This window comes from Hemitrygon akajei, chromosome 16, assembly GCF_048418815.1.
Source record: "Hemitrygon akajei chromosome 16, sHemAka1.3, whole genome shotgun sequence".
In the NCBI taxonomy this organism is placed as follows: Eukaryota; Metazoa; Chordata; class Chondrichthyes; order Myliobatiformes; family Dasyatidae; genus Hemitrygon; species Hemitrygon akajei.
The window spans coordinates 46026675-46044143 of record NC_133139.1 but is presented as its reverse complement, the minus strand read 5'-3'; the positions used below and the strand labels follow the sequence as shown (position 1 = coordinate 46044143).

Sequence of the window (17469 nt, the reverse complement as noted above, 5' to 3'; positions counted from 1 at the left end):
CACAAAGGGGGTGAATACTTTTTCAGCCTCACAATTTTGTTTTTAAATTTTTAGTAAATTGTTGACAGGTTTTTGTTTTTTAATTTTGATTTGATATGATACATGATATTTATAAGCTCAAAAAATCCTACTTCAATATATTTTAAATTTTTAAAAAAATGAGACAGCAAAATGTGAAAATATTTGTGGGGCTGAATACTTCTTAAAGGCGCTGTACAATTGATGGGTCTGTTACTTAAATTATATCTGGCTATAATTTTCAGAGACCCTTGCCATCTTTCTAGGGAGATCTCTGTCCCAGTTGCACAAAGATGGATTTGATGCACGAAATAGCTGTCTCCACTTTATTTTTAATGTTTTGAGTCAACAACCCCTTTCTGATGACAGATCAATTATTAAAATATTAACTTCCCTCTCCATAGATATTACTGTAAATCAATTTGGCTTGTTCTTTTTAAAATTTTAATTTCCAGCATTTAATGTGCTTTTTGTAGCATTTTTTGCTCGTCTTAAAAGATAGAAAAAACACTACATACAGAACCATGCAAATGTACAGGTGGTTACGGAGAGGAGAGTGTTGAGTGACAGCAACAATCTTTTGAAGGTGAAAAGGAAACCACCATTAAAAATAGGAAGAGATCTTAGAGATAACTGTGCAAAAAATCTCATCGTCAGAGCAAGTACATCAGAAACAGAGAGAATGAGTGCAGGGGACGGACAGAGAGGAAAGAGGTACAGTTGAGATAGCTGTGGGCTTGAAATGAATGTTTGTCACTAATCTATCTCTCAAAATGGAGATAGAGCTACAAGAAGAAGAGTCAGAAATGAACCATGTGAAGGTACGAGCCATATAGAGATCAATACAAAAGTTGATTCATCAATGTATTAGAAAAAGAACTGAGGGAATGAACCAGATATGGACTGAAATAAGGACATTCTATGAAACCAATGAAGATACCTCCACATTCTCGGTCAGCTGCTGAGATCTAATGTGACATAACACTGACCATTTCTAATGGTCAAAGCCTAAAACTAAGGAAAGCAGAAATAAACATACTAATCCAGACAAGCATAAAAATGCACTATAAGAGAAGTTCACTCAGTACCTGGCAACCGCACTTTAACTTAAAGACACCACAAACAAAACCAAATATCCTTCAACAGTTCCTCAATATGGCATGCTTAAAGTTGTAACACAAGATAAATAGTTGGAAAAAAAGAGTAACAACTCACCTGGACCCGGACTGAATTGCTTTGCCCACTGGTAGCAGCCTCGCTTTAAAACTGATGTCATTCTATATAAATGGCAGAATCCAGTCTGTGATTCATTTGCCCAAATAAAAGTCAATTCATCATCTCTAGTTTGTACAAAGGGATAAAATATGTCATGCACCTTGGAGAAAGTGGGAAATGACAATTAATCAACTTAGCAGCCACCTGGTAATAATTCAAGAAAACATGAAATCACAGATTATTTACCCCACACCCAAAGTACAGTGCACAAATGTCTCAATGCCAATTCGAATTAACTATTCAGCCTAAGTGCTTCCTTGATCCTCAAATGTAATCAACTTTCCAAAAACTTTACGTATTCACCCTCACATTGCCACTATTTGATACAGTACTGCTGCTTTAAAAAGGGCAACACTTCATTTACTGAGCTGCTCTTCAAACATTAGCCAAAATCTTTTGACATATTTAGAATGAGCAAGCATGAACATCTACTGCATAATCACCCTTGTAGGCAAGTGATTTGAAAATCTGATATCCTCCATTATGCCTCTCAGGCTAGGCTCCTTATTTATTGTCCTTACTTACACAAACCAAGATTACAATCAGATTCAATCTTGTAAGTTCAAGCTATTTGAATCACTTCTCAAATGTTAATTCCAAATTAATTCATGGTATGTTTAATAAAGAAAAAAATGTTTCAAATGGTCAAAAATTACCTTAAGCTGTCTGCTGGTATTTAACAACATTATTGGTAACTACCAATGACTAGTGAATTTTCAATAATCAATCACAAACTGTTTTACATCCTTACGAATGGGTATCTTTTTAACATTTATTTTCCATTTCTAAGATGTATTTAGAAGAGATTCAGAAATTGCCTGTTGCTAGCATTATTAATTAATTAGTTCAGGATTCTTTGTACTCATTCTTGGCCATACATTTTTAATCTAACAAAGATAACTCTGCAAAATACTCTTCAACTTCTACACCCATACATCTATTAGGGGGTCCCATACAAAATGAATGTCAATTTTCCATTCTTAGTTGATATGGATCAGGAGAAAACATTGATGCTTAATGATTCAGCGCTGGAAGACATCTTTATAGAAAACATCCCATTCACCAACACTAACATATCATTTACTGAGAAAGTATATTTCTTAGGAACTTCATGGACTTACATTTATCCAAATCTCAGTGATTTCTTCATAAATAATGTGTGGATGAACATTTTCTGGTACAGCCTCCAAAAACTTAATCCGTTCATTTTCATCCTTGGTTAAAGGAATAAATAATAAAGTTGGGATCAGTACTAAATGGAGTCTCTGTTGAGGGCGATCTAGTAACACTGCCCAGGCACTGTAACAAAGAGGAGAGAGAAGAGACAAGTCATTCACTACTGCTTTCATTGGAATAAACATTAAGTGCTAAGTTCAAGGCAGCAGGCTCAAGATAAAAGGGCACTTCTGAGTTACATATTCTGTGTCCTCCAGATGGCAGTCTTTGTAGGCTTCAAAGGAGACTCCATTGTTTAAGAATGCAAATATTGGACTACATGGGCCTTAATGTGAAAGCAGATTCAAATGCCCTATTTTCAGAAATAAACACTGCTATTATTTCTGCCAGTTGGGTCGATTTTTTTTTGCAGGGGAAAGGCACAGCTATGATGGATAGAATCTTTGTTAAACCTCCTTTTAACTGCACTCTCAATGAGATGCTTATGTGGTACTGGGCAAATTAAATACAAATCAACTAGTCTCCTAAAGCCAGTTAAGTCAAGTGATCAGAAAAGTAACTGAGCTGCATGGAAGACAGGTACAACGTATTTTGGGGCTTTGAGAATTACACTGGTCTCTTCTTGCCCTTTACTGCTTGGATGATCTTTTTATTTACTCAATTATTATTATTTCACATCTGCATTTTCTTTAAGCATCAATATTTAGTAACCCACAAAGAAGGAAACGTACAAATTTCCATCTTTTGTCCATCCAGCCCGCGCTATGTACTCAATGCCAGGAAAAAGAATTTCAAATGGCTGAACCAGCTCTTTGTCTTGTGTACTCAGGATCTACAAGGGAAGAAAACAATGTATTAGAATAAAATACATATGATACACATCAATTAAATTCCATCCCTGAATGTCACTACGCTGAGTGTAATACATCCAAAGTTGTAGATGGTACAAAAATAAGTCAGCAAGCTGTGGGTGGAACCAAAGGCTGTGCAAAAGGATAAAGGCTAACTGTACAGGTATAAATGCAGGGAAGTGAGAGACTCTTATTTTGGTAGCAAAAACAGAAAAGCAGATTATTTTATGAGGGGTGATTGATAAATTCGGGGCCCAAGGTAGAAGGAGTCAATTTTAGAAAACCTAGCACAATTACTTTTCAACATAGTCCCTCCTACATTTACACACTTAGTCCAGCGGTCGTGGAGCATATGGATCTCGGACCTCCATAGGTAGAAGGAGATGAGTTATAGATAGATAGATAGATAGATAGATAGATACTTTATTCATCCCCATGGGGAAATTCAACTTTTTTTCCAATGTCCCATACACTTGTTGTAGCAAAACTAATTACATACAATACTTAACTCAGTAAAAAATATGATATGCATCTAAATCACTATCTCAAAAAGCATTAATAATAGCTTTTAAAAAGTTCTTAAGTCCTGGCGGTAGAATTGTAAAGCCTAATGGCATTGGGGAGTATTGACCTCTTCATCCTGTCTGAGGAGCATTGCATCGATAGTAACCTGTCGCTGAAACTGCTTCTCTGTCTCTGGATGGTGCTATGTAGAGGATGTTCAGAGTTATCCATAATTGACCATAGCCTACTCAGCGCCCTTCGCTCAGCTACCGATGTTAAACTCTCGAGTACTTTGCCCACGACAGAGCCCGCCTTCCTTACCAGCTTATTAAGACGTGAGGCGTCCCTCTTCTTAATGCTTCCTCCCCAACACGCCACCACAAAGAAGAGGGCGCTCTCCACAACTGACCTATAGAACATCTTCAGCATCTCACTACAGACATTGAATGACGCCAACCTTCTTAGGAAGTACAGTCGACTCTGTGCCTTCCTGCACAAGGCATCTGTGTTGGCAGTCCAGTCTAGCTTCTCGTCTAACTGTACTCCCAGATACTTGTAGGTCTTAACCTGCTCCACACATTCTCCATTAATGATCACTGGCTCCATATGAGGCCTAGATCTCCTAAAGTCCACCACCATCTCCTTGGTCTTGGTGATATTGAGACGCAGGTAGTTTGAGTTGCACCATATCACAAAGTCCTGTACATGCAGGTCAGCTTTTTGAGTGATAATGCAGAAAGCTTGAAGTTAATAACTCATTTCATTCTACCTTAGGCCATGAACTTATCAATCACCCCTGCTGCGGACACTTTCTGGAGGTCCAAGATCCATTTGCTCCACAACTGCTGGACTAAGTATGTAAATGTAGGAGGGAACTATGTTGAAAAATAATTGTGCTAGGTTTTCTAAAATTGACTCCTTTTACCTTAGGCCATGAACTTATGAATCATCCCTCGTAAGTGGGAGACCTGCTGTCTGGTTGACCCTGCACAAGGAACAATGTCAGCATTTAAGCAATAGGAAAACAAATAGATTATTGGCCATACAGTAGTACAAAAGTAGAGAAGTCATGCTGTAGCTGTAGATGGATTTCGTGAGACCGAACTTGAAGGTTCTTAGGACATTCTTGGGTTGGCTGAAATCAAGGATCACTGGTTTGATTCCTGTGATGAGGGAGATGTTTTAGAAAGAACAATCGAGTGGGACGTCTTATCCTCTGAAATTTAGTAAAATGCTAGCCCTAGCCCTCACAAAGTTCACAAATCACTACTAAAATTTTGAGATAAGGAATAAAACTTGCTCTTACAGAATTAGTGTGAAAAAAATAACTATATATAACTTTTATTCTAACTTCAGGTTTCTAGATGATGCAACTTTTGTGTTAAGGAAAATTGTGATATAGACAGCATAGAAAACTGTTTTAAATCAAGCAAAGTAAATAGTTTACTGCTGTGAGGAGAAAATATGGTGGAAATATAAACCCCATTTCCAGAAAAGTTGGGATATTTTCCAAAATACAATAAAAACAAAAGTCTGTGATATGTTAATTCATGTGAACCTTTATTTAACTGACAGAAGTACAAAGATTTTCAATAGTTTTACTGACCAACTTAATTGTATTTTGTAAATATACACAAATTTAGAATTTGATGGCTGCAATACACTCAATAAAAGTTGGGACAGAGTTAAAATAAGATTGAAAAGTGCACAGAATATTCAAGTAATAACACCAGTTTGGAAGACTCCACATTAAGCAGGCTAATTGGTAGCAGGTGAGGTATCATGACTGGGTATAAAAGTAGCGTCCATCAAAGGCTCAGTCTTTGCAAGCAAGGATGGGTCGTGGCTCACCCCTTTGTGCCAAAATTCGTGAGACAATTATTAGTCAGTTCAAAAGGAACATTTCCCAATGCAAGATTGCAGAGAATTTAGGTCTTTCAACATTTACAGTACATAATATTGTGAAAAGATTCAGAGAGTTCAGAGACATCTCAGTGCGTAAAGGGCAAGGTCGGAAGCCACCGTTGAATGCGCGTGATCTTCGAGCCCTCAGGTGGCATTGTCTAAGAAACCGTCATGCTACTGTGACAATTATAGCCACCTGGGCTCGGGAGTACTTCAGAAAACCATTGTCACTTAACACAGTCCATCGCTGCATCCAGAAATACAACTTGAAACTGTATTACGCAAGGAGGAAGCCATACATCAACTCTATGCAGAAACTCCGGCGAGTTCTCTGGGCCCGAGCTCATCTCAGATGGACCGAAAGACTGTGGAACCGTGTGCTGTGGTCAGTTGAGTCCACATTTCAGCTAGTTTTCGTAAAAAACAGGCGTTGAGTTCTCCGTGCCAAAGATGAAAACGACCATCCTGATTGTTATCAGCGAAAGGTGCAAAAGCCAGCATCTGTGATGGTATGGGGGTGCATCAGTGCCCACAGCATGGGTGAGTTGCATGTATGTGAAGGTACCATTGACTCTGAGGCGTATATTAGGATTTTAGAGAGACATATGTTGCCATCAAGGCGACGTCTCTTCCCGAGATGCCCATGCTTATTTCAGCAGGATAATGCCGGACCACATTCTGCACGGGCTACAACAGCGTGGCTTTGTAGACACAGAGTGTGTGTGCGCTTGACTGGCCTGCTGCCAGTCCAGATCTATCTCCTATTGAAAATGTATGGCGCATCATGAAGAGGAGAATCAGACAACGGAGACCACGGACTGTTGAGCAGCTGAAGTCTTATGTCAAGCAAGAATGGACAAAATTTCCAATTGCAAATCTACTACAATTAGTATCCTCAGTTCCAAAACGATTAAAAAGTGTTATTAAAATGAAAGGTGATGTAAACATGCCTCTGTCCCAACTTTTGTTGAGTGTGTTGCAGCCATCAAATTTTAAATTTGTGTATATTTACAAAATACAATTAAGTTGGTCAGTAAAACTATTGAAAATCTTTTCTTTGTACTTCTGTCAGTTAAATAAAAGTTCACGTGAATTAACATATCACAGATTTTTGTTTTTATTGCATTTTGGAAAATATTCCAACTTTTCTGGAAATGGGGTTTTGTCGGATGCAGGTCAGGCAACAACTGTGGAAATAGAAATAGTCAATGTTTCAGGCTAATTCTTTGTCAGATGCAACATTTTCTGGTTTTGTTTCACAGCAGTTTCCTTTTCAGCTATTTTCATGGGAAAAAATAATTCTCTGATTATCTGAACTGCTCAATACAAATACAAATGTCCAAGCCATCCAATATACCACCTTCAAAGAATTACTCACCGCCCCATGGTTGTCTGTTTTGAACTCAGATAATTTAAGGGTAATCTTGGGATTCTTGCTCCCTGTAAAGACAAATTACAATATCAATTATTTAAACTAATAAAGTTGTTGATTCTGTTTATACTGTAGTATTGTTTACAAGAGTACATTTATCCATAGACAAGGCCAGCATTTATTACCTATAGGAACCCATGCTGCTTTTGAAATGCTACAGTCTTTCTGATGAAGATAGTCACATGACAGAGTGAAAAATCAAGTCTCAAAAAATATTGGATTATTATACACAAAGCAATTTGCAATAAAACAGCTAAAGTTTCTGCCACTTACAGGTATTAAACCCATGGTTCAACAGATTGCATCAAAGATTGATAAAAGCAAAATAGATAATTGATTTGAGTTCTATAGTAAGTTTCAGAAGTTACATTTTAAAAATCTTTTAGACACAGATGTTAGAAAAAATGAAGTTTCAATTTTTAAATATAGTTCTCACAAAAACTTAAGTTTTAACATTCTCTAAAAAATGAGAAAAATGTTAGAGAACATTAAAGCAAAAAAACTTAAGTACATAATACAGAAATTTCAACATACCTTTTTAGTAAAATATACCTATGTTTTTAATTGCATTAAGTGTTACAACACATCACTAAGCATCACAGCAACATCTGTCTTCCACTGCAATACAGACTTGGCAGTCTTCACAGAATCTATTCTATAGGAAAATTATCCCTTTATAAACTTCATTACAATATTAATGACACTAAATCAACACCGAGTGTTTTTCATTACAGTGTTTTGTCCTAGTAAATGCACATTCAAGAGTTTGAACCCATCAATATTTAAAAATAAATTGCATCTGCCTGGGCTATTTGCTGCTGGAACCTGGTGTGCACCTTGCCTTCCTTGCTGCAGCATCAGGAATTTGGCATGAATTCCTCATCCTCCACTGGCACCTTTGTACCACCTTCCCCATATGTTCATACACCTACCTGATACTGTGGTATCTATGTTGGATGTGACTGAAATTGTCAGTAAGATGAACACTGCTGTTAGCCCTTCTTTTCTCTCGCCTAGACATTTCTCTTTGGTTGAGTGTGTCGCTGATCTGACAGTGCTTGCAAAGGCTCAGTACTAACAGAGATGATAGCTGCTTTCCACACATTCAGTGAGAGGTAATGGGAAATCTGGACATTCGGCTACCATATTTGACAGCTGTTTTACGTCCCCAGTAGTGGCTCACACTTGTGCTGAGCAATGTACAGTCCCAAGTCCCAAATTTCAACATCGAGCAGGCCCGTCATTTGCCCCAGCCCTCTCCGACAGTTTCCCCATGGTGCACCATGACAGACACATTGCTCCAAGGATGCCAGTGAAGAGTAGGGACCTGCACTATTTCCAGCGTAGGATTAGGAGTGCTGGAATATTCCAGTTTCAGGTATCTGGCACAATGCATCGACAAACATCTAAATATATTATTCTTCCTCACACTGATTCCACTACTGCACACAATCCTAGGAACCAACACCATGTACAAGTGCAATAGTATATTGTTTCAGATTTACGACACCTCAGCTTTTTAAAGGAAATCATTACAGATCCAACTGCACAAATCTGGTTGCCTAATCCAAGGAGTAGCTATTGAAAACATATATACTATATTATTAAAATTTATATAGTAATCATTATTTTTTAAGAAGCCAATATATTTCTAACCTGTTCTTGGGTATCTATAGGCATCAGCTTTCCTCTCTTCCAATGCAGGGGACGGGACATGAATGATCTCCACTTCTGATTCATCTACTTCTTCATACAAGAGATAATAAGTTCTCACACCATCTGAATCTGAAAGGCAAATCAAAAATGTTTTTATACAAGTCAAGCTGACTGAATATTGCACTTGGCCTTAGACAGCTACAACAGAGTCTTCAGTTAAAAAAAACAAATGAATGAACCAGTTTATATAAATGATCTTTGAGTATGGGATATCATAAATGATTTTTAAAATCTGATTAAATACTTATGAAAACACTTTTCTCATTTAGCAAGCAATTTTTATGCAAAGTTCCGCAAACAGCAAAACCTATCAGTCAATTTGTTTTAGTGATGTTGGTTGAGGGTATAAGCTGACCAAGAGAGCTCCTCTCTCCCAATAAACATTGTATTCCTAAGTAGTTAAAGTGTACTTTAGTTATTAAAGGGTGTCTGGCATGAGTCTCCAGGTATCTACCACATGGTCTGAGTTGTGGGGAAATGGTGGCTCAGATTTAGCATGAAAATATTAAAACTTCCCTCCTAACTCTGAGCAATTTTGGTCTTTTCATGCAGCTGTCAAAATCGTCAATTTGAAGTCAGCAATCTACAGTCATTTTAATTAGATTAATATAATTCAACCACCCACAAGTATACTATGGCTACAAGAGCAGGTCAAAGATAAGAGATTTCAGATTTGAGTAACTCATTTCATAATTTTCCAAAGCCTTTCCATTAATTACAAGACATGGTACAAGGCAGGAACAAAGGAACACTCTCCAATTTTGCATATGAATGTGATAACAAAAATACAAAAGCCCTCAAGATAGACTGCCTGATCAACATACAAATACCACCTTAAACATTCATGCCAATATTTACCAATGCACTGTGGCTACACCTGGTGTTATTTACAGGAAGCATGGACCAACCCACCAAGACCATATGGATAGCATTCACTGCCTAGAAGTAACAGAGCTGTAGACACATGGCACATGGGAATATCACCACCTTCAACCCACATATTAGTCATTCTGCCATTGTCATCAGGCCAGAATCCAGAGCTACCTCTTAACAGCATCCTGGAAGACCCTTCAGCACAAAGTACACAGCATTTCAAGAGGATTGTTCACTACCATCTCCCCAATTATATCTGAACAGGAAATGCTAGCTTTGAAAGAAACATACACAGTTTACAAATGTATTAATGTTAAACCGCATTATTAGTTTCCAGATTAATGAGGAAGGAAGCAGTGCTGTTTAGCTTTGGAGAATCAAGTCAGGCAAAGGGATGTGTTGCAGCGCAGTAGTCCCACTGGTCAAACGGAATTCATAGTCAGATGAACCAGTGTTAGCCTACTGCCTATGAATTCATATCTAGATTTGGATTATGATGTAATTTCAAAGTTGATTGAGGAACTACAGTTTTCAAGGAAGTATTTGAAGGGCTGTCATACAGCACAGAAACCTGTCCTTCAGTCCACCATGCCCATATTACTAATAAGTATATATCTATACTAATCCTATTTACCAGAACTGGGTCCATAGCCTTCCATGCCTTGGAGATTTGAGAGGTTGTTCACATGCATTTTAAAGTTTGTGGCAGAACCTGCTTTTACCAGCTTCTAAGGCACTCTGCAACCACCCTGTCAATGAAAAAAAAACTTTCCTCAGATCCCCTGTAACCCTCGTACACCTTTACCATCTAGTTTTAGATGTTTCTATTAGGGGGTAAAGATTATACACATCATTGTATCTTCATCCCTCAAATTTGTACATCTCTCAGGTTTCTCCTCAATCTCCTCTGCTCCAAGGATAACAAACCCAGTCTATCCAGTCATTCTTTGTAACTGAAACAATCCATCACAGGAAACATCCTGGTAAATCTCCTCTGGACCCTTTGAGGTCAACCACATCCTTCCTAGGATGTAGTGACAAGGCCACACACAATATTCCAACTATGGCCTAATGAAAGTTCTATACAGTTGTATCATAACTTCCATGTAATAAAAAATGAAACAGAAAATAATTATCATATTTAGTTAATGTTGAACAAGCATTTATTGACTAATATTAGAGAATCATTGCTTTACCTTCATTTCCTGTAGGACACCACCAGTAACCTGTAAACCTGTCAAATTCTTCCTGTATTACAAAAGTTGCTACTCCCGCAGATTTGGGATCGTCTATTACATTAGGCAAACCTGGAAAGCAGGTGATTGTCTTGATCAAAACACAATCTCTATACATTTCAATATAAAAGAACATTGTCAATAGCTCAACATGTCTTTCAGTTATAATTCTACAACCATCTGTTGTATATTTTAACCTAGAGCAAATAAGATCGACAACTACCAAACTGAAAGTCACCCACTGCCAGTCACTCCAGTTCAAAAAGTAAAACTTTTAAAAGGCATTTTGCAAGTTTAAGTGTTTGGAACATTGTCTGCTATACAGTGCTATAAATTTGATTTTACCAGAGATTTCCAGGCAGTTGAACCGTATATTGTTCTGAGCACACAGACCAGGTTTATTTCATGACTAATGTAGATTCCAGCAGCTGATTAGTAATATTTACTTTGAGTTAGTAGGTAGTTTGTGCTCCATATTACAACTTGATCAATTCCAAACAGACATTCAGTTACAATGATGGACAAAATTCCTCAAGGACTAAGGCACTAGCTAACCTTTTTACCTGATGTGAAAACCAAAAGGTCCGCAAGTATGCTTGTGAGCCTTGATGACAAACCTGGTGAAAATGTTTAACTTAAAAACTGTTATGCTGAACCACAACAGTTTTTTGTCAGAAGCACGTGCTATTAAAAGGCTTCAGAGAAATTCAATTTGCAGAGCCTTACAGGGGCTATACATATAATATGGAAACAAGAGAATGGTTAAAAAATGGGTAATTGATGTTGTTGCTGTCAAGTGTACAAAATAAAGTAAAGAGCTTTGTTTGTGTGCCATCCAGGCAGATCATGCTACACACAAGTACATCAAGGTAGCTTAAAGAATGCAGAACATAGTGTTGCAGCTAAAGTGTAGTGCAGGTAAACAAAGTGCAGGGGCTGCAACAAGACAGACTGGGAGATCCAGAGTTCACCTGTAATACACAAGAGAAGTTGTTCAGAAATCTGATAAGAGTGGGACAGAAGTCATCCTCAAGTCTCATAGGACATACAAGCTTTTGTAATTTCTGCCTGGTAGGAGAGGGGAGAAGGGTGAGAGAGGTCCTTGATTATGCTGGCTGTTATACCAAGGCCATTAGACAGAGGCTGAGGAGAGGGGTCCAGTTTGCGTGATGAATTGGACTGCAATTCACAACTTTCTGCAATTTCTTGCAGCCAGGGCAGAGCTGTTGTCATAACAAGGAAATTGGATTCAACAAGGGCAGGTTAGATAAGCAGATGAAGGTCAAAGCACGAATATTATGATGGACTTTTAAAAAAAAAAGTAAAAATAGTTTTTGATTGATTTAAAAAAATAGTAAAACAGATTTGCAGGAGGTACACTTAGACATGAATTATCCATATGGATCAACAGGGTCTAAAGACCTCTTCTGTAATAAAACTTTAGCTGTAACTGATCACTGTTGAGGACATTTGATAACATTGATAATACCATTAAACCTAGTTCCATCATCCCTTTCCCACAGCCCTCAGTCTTACAGCTCTTAAAACAGACCTGCAATAGTTGCAGAATAACCATGAACATATCCCATAGAATAATTATCAGACGTCAAACAGGAAACAGGAGAAAACACAACGATATATTTCCTCCAATTTAGAATGCTGCAGAATGTTGCAAAACCAATCCCCAGATATCTTTCCAACATTCATATAGCACTGCAAACTTACTAAGCAATGGCAGATTGTCATACCTTTATGGCAAAATGTCAATCGTTTCTCTTCACCAGTTACAATGTTTGATATCCACAAGTCATTATTATTTATAAATGAAATGAAAGATGGATCTCCTGGACATATCTTGGGATCCATTCGAGGTCCTGAACATTGTGTCTTGATCTCTACTGGCTTCATTGGCGATATCTATAAAAGAGACAGGGCTAGTAAAGAAAGAATACATACCACTCATGATAGCAAAGCATTTTGCTAGCTACAGGTTAGATATAGGTAATAAAGAACGAATAACAACTTTACTTAGGAAAAGACGCCAAAATATGAAATAATATTTCAGCTTGTCAGAGACAATTTAATGATGCTTTATTATTGCTCCACTCATTTTCTCCTTTTCTCTCCCCAAAGGTACATCACCTTAACCAAACGACATTCTTAATGTTTGACTCTAAGCATTGAATAAGAGCTTATTCAGTTGGTCCTCCCCCAGCTCTAGTTATCTAGCAAATCAAAGCCATGTTTTTATCTCCACTAAATCCGAGCAACTGTTGCTGACGTAAACAGTTAAGATATAAAGCCTTCCTGCTTGCAAAGGTCAACATCAAAAACTAAATGCTATTTTCCTCAACTTTGAGAGACCAAAATAGTTCATTTGTTCACCACAATACTTGGGAAAACTCGTTTTTAAATTGTCTGACCCTTGCTTAAAAGAAAAACTCTTCACAAACTAGCCGAGACATCACTTGTTAGTGGACTATTCAAACATGGAGGGCATTTCAACTCGACCTAAACCCATCCTCTAGACAGGTCATCATGATCTACCTGGTCAAAACACAAAGACACTATGGTCAAGAAATCTCACTAATGTTTCTACTTCCTCAAAAAGCTAAAGGAATGTGTCATGTTGCGATTAACCCTAACTGATTATGCACCATAAAAAACATCCTATCTGGATGCATAATGGCTTGGTATGGCAACTGTTCTGCAAGTGATGCGAGAAACTATAGACAATTGTGGACACAGCTCAACACATCATGGAAACCAACCTCCCCTCTATGGACTTTATCTACACTCTCACTACCTCAGTTGAGCAGCAAGCACAATCAAAGACTCCACCCACCCCAGACATTCTCGCCTCTCCACTCTTCCATCAGCTGGGAAGACACAAAAGCCTGAACGCACGCACAATCAGGCTCAAGGGCAGCTTCTATCCTGCAGTCATAAAAACTATTGAATGGTTCCCTAACACGTTAAGATGGACTCTTGACTTGACCTTACAATCTACCTCAATATGATCTGGTACAACATTATTTACCAACACTGCACTTTCTTTGTAACCGTTACACTTTTTTCTGCAATCTGTTATTGTTTTACCTTGTTCTACCTCAGTGCTCTCTGTAAAGACCTGATCTGTAAGGACAGTATGCAAGACAAACTTTTCAGTGCATCTCAGTACATGTGAGAATAATAAAGCAATTCCAATTCCATGAGCCAGGACTTACTTAAGAGGATAGACAATAGGTGCAGGAGTAGCCAGCACCGCCATTCACTGTGATCATGGCTGATCATACACAATCAGTACACTGTTCCTGCCCTCTCCCCATATCCCTTGACCCCGCTATCTATAAGAGCTCTATCTAACTCTGTCTTGAATGCATCCAGAGACTTGGCCTCCACTGCCTTCTGGGGAAGAGCATTCCACATATCCACCACCCTCTGGGTGAAAAAGTTTTTCCGCATCTCTGTTCTAAATGGCCTACCCCTTATTATTCTTAAACTGTGGTCTCCAGTTCTGGACTCACCCATCAGCAGGAACATGCTTCCTGCCTCCAGTGTGTCCAATCCCTTAATAATCTTATATGTTTCAATCAGATCCCCTCTCATCCTTCTAAATTCCAGTGTATACAAGCCCAGTCACTCCAATCTTTCAACATATGACAGTCCCGCCATTCCGGGAATTAACCTTGTGAACCTATGCTGCACTCCCTCAATAACAAGAATCTCCTTCCTCAAATTTGAAGACGAAAACTGCACACAATACTTCAGGTGTGGTCTCACCAGGGCCCTGTACAGCTGCAGAAGGACCTCTTTACTCATATACTCAATTCCTCTTGTTATAAAAGCCAGCATGCCAGTAGGATCTAGCAGGAACTTTTGATTATTATTACTCTTCCATCACTCAAGAGTCCAATTGTGGGAATCCTATCACTAGCTCAATAGTTAACTGTACTGTTGGTTTGATAATATACAGCACAATTTTCTAAGTTAATTCACGCTTCGCTTTCTTTGTTCTCATTACATACCTAATACACACTTGATATTCAATCATTCATACAGAAGCAACAAAACACAGCAATGTTAATTCTGTAGTTGACACAGTAACTTGAAAACTTTAATACAAGGCACAAAAATAAATTCAACTACAAATTCTATTAATAAGCAGTCAACTACACTACTATGTTAAGTAAGGTACACAGTGTATGCAGATGTAAGAGATCAGGCAATCTGATCCAATATTCAATAGCTCCAGTAACCTTGTACTTACATTAAATCCATTTTTCCCACCATCCTTGCAATAAAAAAGACTATTATTAGCTTGGAAGAGGAAAAGCCCACTATCCCTGTGGTAGTCGTATGAGGTAATGCCAAATGTTCCAAGGCGCTTCCTTTCACGCAGAAGCTCCTCTTCACGTGAGTACATCCCATGGTGTGGCGTGGCCTGTATAACCACAAAACAAATCAACTCTGCAACAATTCCCTAAATAACATTCCACAATTATAAGCTTTACCAATATTAAATTATTCTACTCATAACATTCCCCAAATCAGTCTTGTCATGTGCAAAAAGACATGAATAAATTAAAGCAATAGACAGAATGCTGAATACAGTGTAGAGGAGGAAAATGATTTGGAATTTGAAAGCCATCTGCATTTAAATTATATGAACCAAGATATAGCTATTTATACATTAAAGGTAACAGAATGACAATGTGAAGCCACAAGCACAAATTAACCTTGTGAGAATTAAATTATTCCGCCAGGCTGATCTAAAGAGTACTAAATCTAAAGACAATTGGCCTCACAGAATTATTGGATATGATCCAACACTCTGGGGAAACCAAATAGGTGCAATTTTTACAGCCCTACTGAAGGGAAAAAAAAGCTGATTGAAAACATGGCCATTATTCATTCTGTTCTAACCTTTGTGTAAAAGCATACTGATAACCAGAAATCTAATGGAAAATGTTTAATTTTCTATATCTATAAAGTAGATATAATTTAACCCCGAAGAAGGGTCTTGGCCCAAAACGTCAACGGTTTATTCATTCCCTTGGATTCTGCCTGACCTACAAAGTCCCTCCAACAGTTTGTGCATGTTGCTTTGGATTTCCAGCATCTGCAAAATTTTACAAATTAATCCAGCCGGCATTGCCTCAAGCGATTAATTGAGAGCCATTAGTAAATAACAGGTTCCCAATTATCTTAACAGTAAAATGCTGAGCAATACAATGATTCCAAGATGAGGGAAATATGACTGATTGTGCAAACTGTTCCAAAGGTCCCACTTGGAGACTGAAATCCAGAAAAAGCATTGCAAAATGCCGTGAATCTATACTGGAAAGGATCATAAAATCGTCCTTTTACATGGTAACCTAAAGTACACCATGAAATAAGCAATTTATAAATAGATCAAAATCAGGCTTAATATCAGTGGCATATGTCACAAAACTTGTTTTGCGGAAGCAGTACAGTGCAATGCATAAAAATATAGAGAATACAAATTATATATAGTTAAAAAATTAAATAAGCAGTGCAAAAAGAGCAAAAAAAAAAGTGAGATAGTGTACATGGGTTAATTGCCCATTCAAAAATCTGATGGAGGGGAAGAAGCTGCTCCTAAAACACTGAGTATGTCTTCAGGCTTCTGTACCATCTCCTTGATGGCAATAATGAGAAGAGGGCATATCCTGGCAATCCAAGAAATATTAGATAAATTCAAAGTGATCATCAACTGCAAGAAGAACGAATATATGGTTGTCACAAGGAAGAAATAAATACCAAAATGCAAACTGAAAAGTGAGCAATGAAACAATTAAACAAAATGGAAGATCAACTATTTACAGAGCATAACATCTAACAGTAGTGCTGACGTTGAAATCAGAAGAAAGACTGGGATTGCTGAATGAAAATTCGAGCATTTGAGCAAGATACTAAAGAATAACAATTTCATTGGGTGTGAAACCCATTGCACACTAACATAAGAAAGTGAATATTGGACAATATCAAGGCAAAATGAGGGAAGACTCGAATCTGTAGGTGTATTTTTTGAGAAGAAAGATGAAAATACTGTGGAAGGACAGAGTAACAAATAAGAAAGTGTTTCAAAAAGATGGAATAAGAGAGCTGATATTATCAACCAAGAAATGGCAGCTCAAATTTCTAAAACAGAAACTGAAGAAAGAAGCTCGACCATCTTGCAGTGACAGGAACAAACGATGGAAGAAAAAGTTGTGGTCGACGTCTCATGACATTCATGAGTTACATCAAGGGAGAGGCAAAGGTTTTGGAGAGCTTATTAGAACATCTCAAAGATAGATGGAAGACCATGATCACCCACGTCATGACACAGCACATGATGATAAATCATGCACAAAGTCCTAAGTTTATGATTTTCTGTACTAAACAAGTAATATCTACTGCACTTGATGATAAAGTTTAACAGTTTGTGAGACGTGGAATATGTTGAGATTATAATATT

At 37.7% G+C, this 17469-nt stretch overlaps 1 protein-coding gene across 4 annotated transcripts in view; it reads right to left on the bottom strand.

Moving 5' to 3' along the window:
- Positions 1 to 17469, bottom strand: part of dpp9 (dipeptidyl-peptidase 9) — a 94575-nt gene that overhangs the window by 35433 nt on the left and 41673 nt on the right. For all 4 annotated transcript variants that reach the window (XM_073068785.1, XM_073068781.1, XM_073068783.1 and 1 more), the window contains 8 exons: positions 15256 to 15429; positions 12734 to 12902; positions 10947 to 11057; positions 8818 to 8946; positions 7108 to 7169; positions 3201 to 3301; positions 2415 to 2592; positions 1234 to 1393 (listed from right to left, as the gene is read on the bottom strand). In XM_073068785.1, coding sequence (XP_072924886.1) covers positions 1234 to 1393; positions 2415 to 2592; positions 3201 to 3301; positions 7108 to 7169; positions 8818 to 8946; positions 10947 to 11057; positions 12734 to 12902; positions 15256 to 15429 — 1084 coding nt within the window. The remainder of the gene's footprint in view (positions 1 to 1233; positions 1394 to 2414; positions 2593 to 3200; positions 3302 to 7107; positions 7170 to 8817; positions 8947 to 10946; positions 11058 to 12733; positions 12903 to 15255; positions 15430 to 17469) is intronic.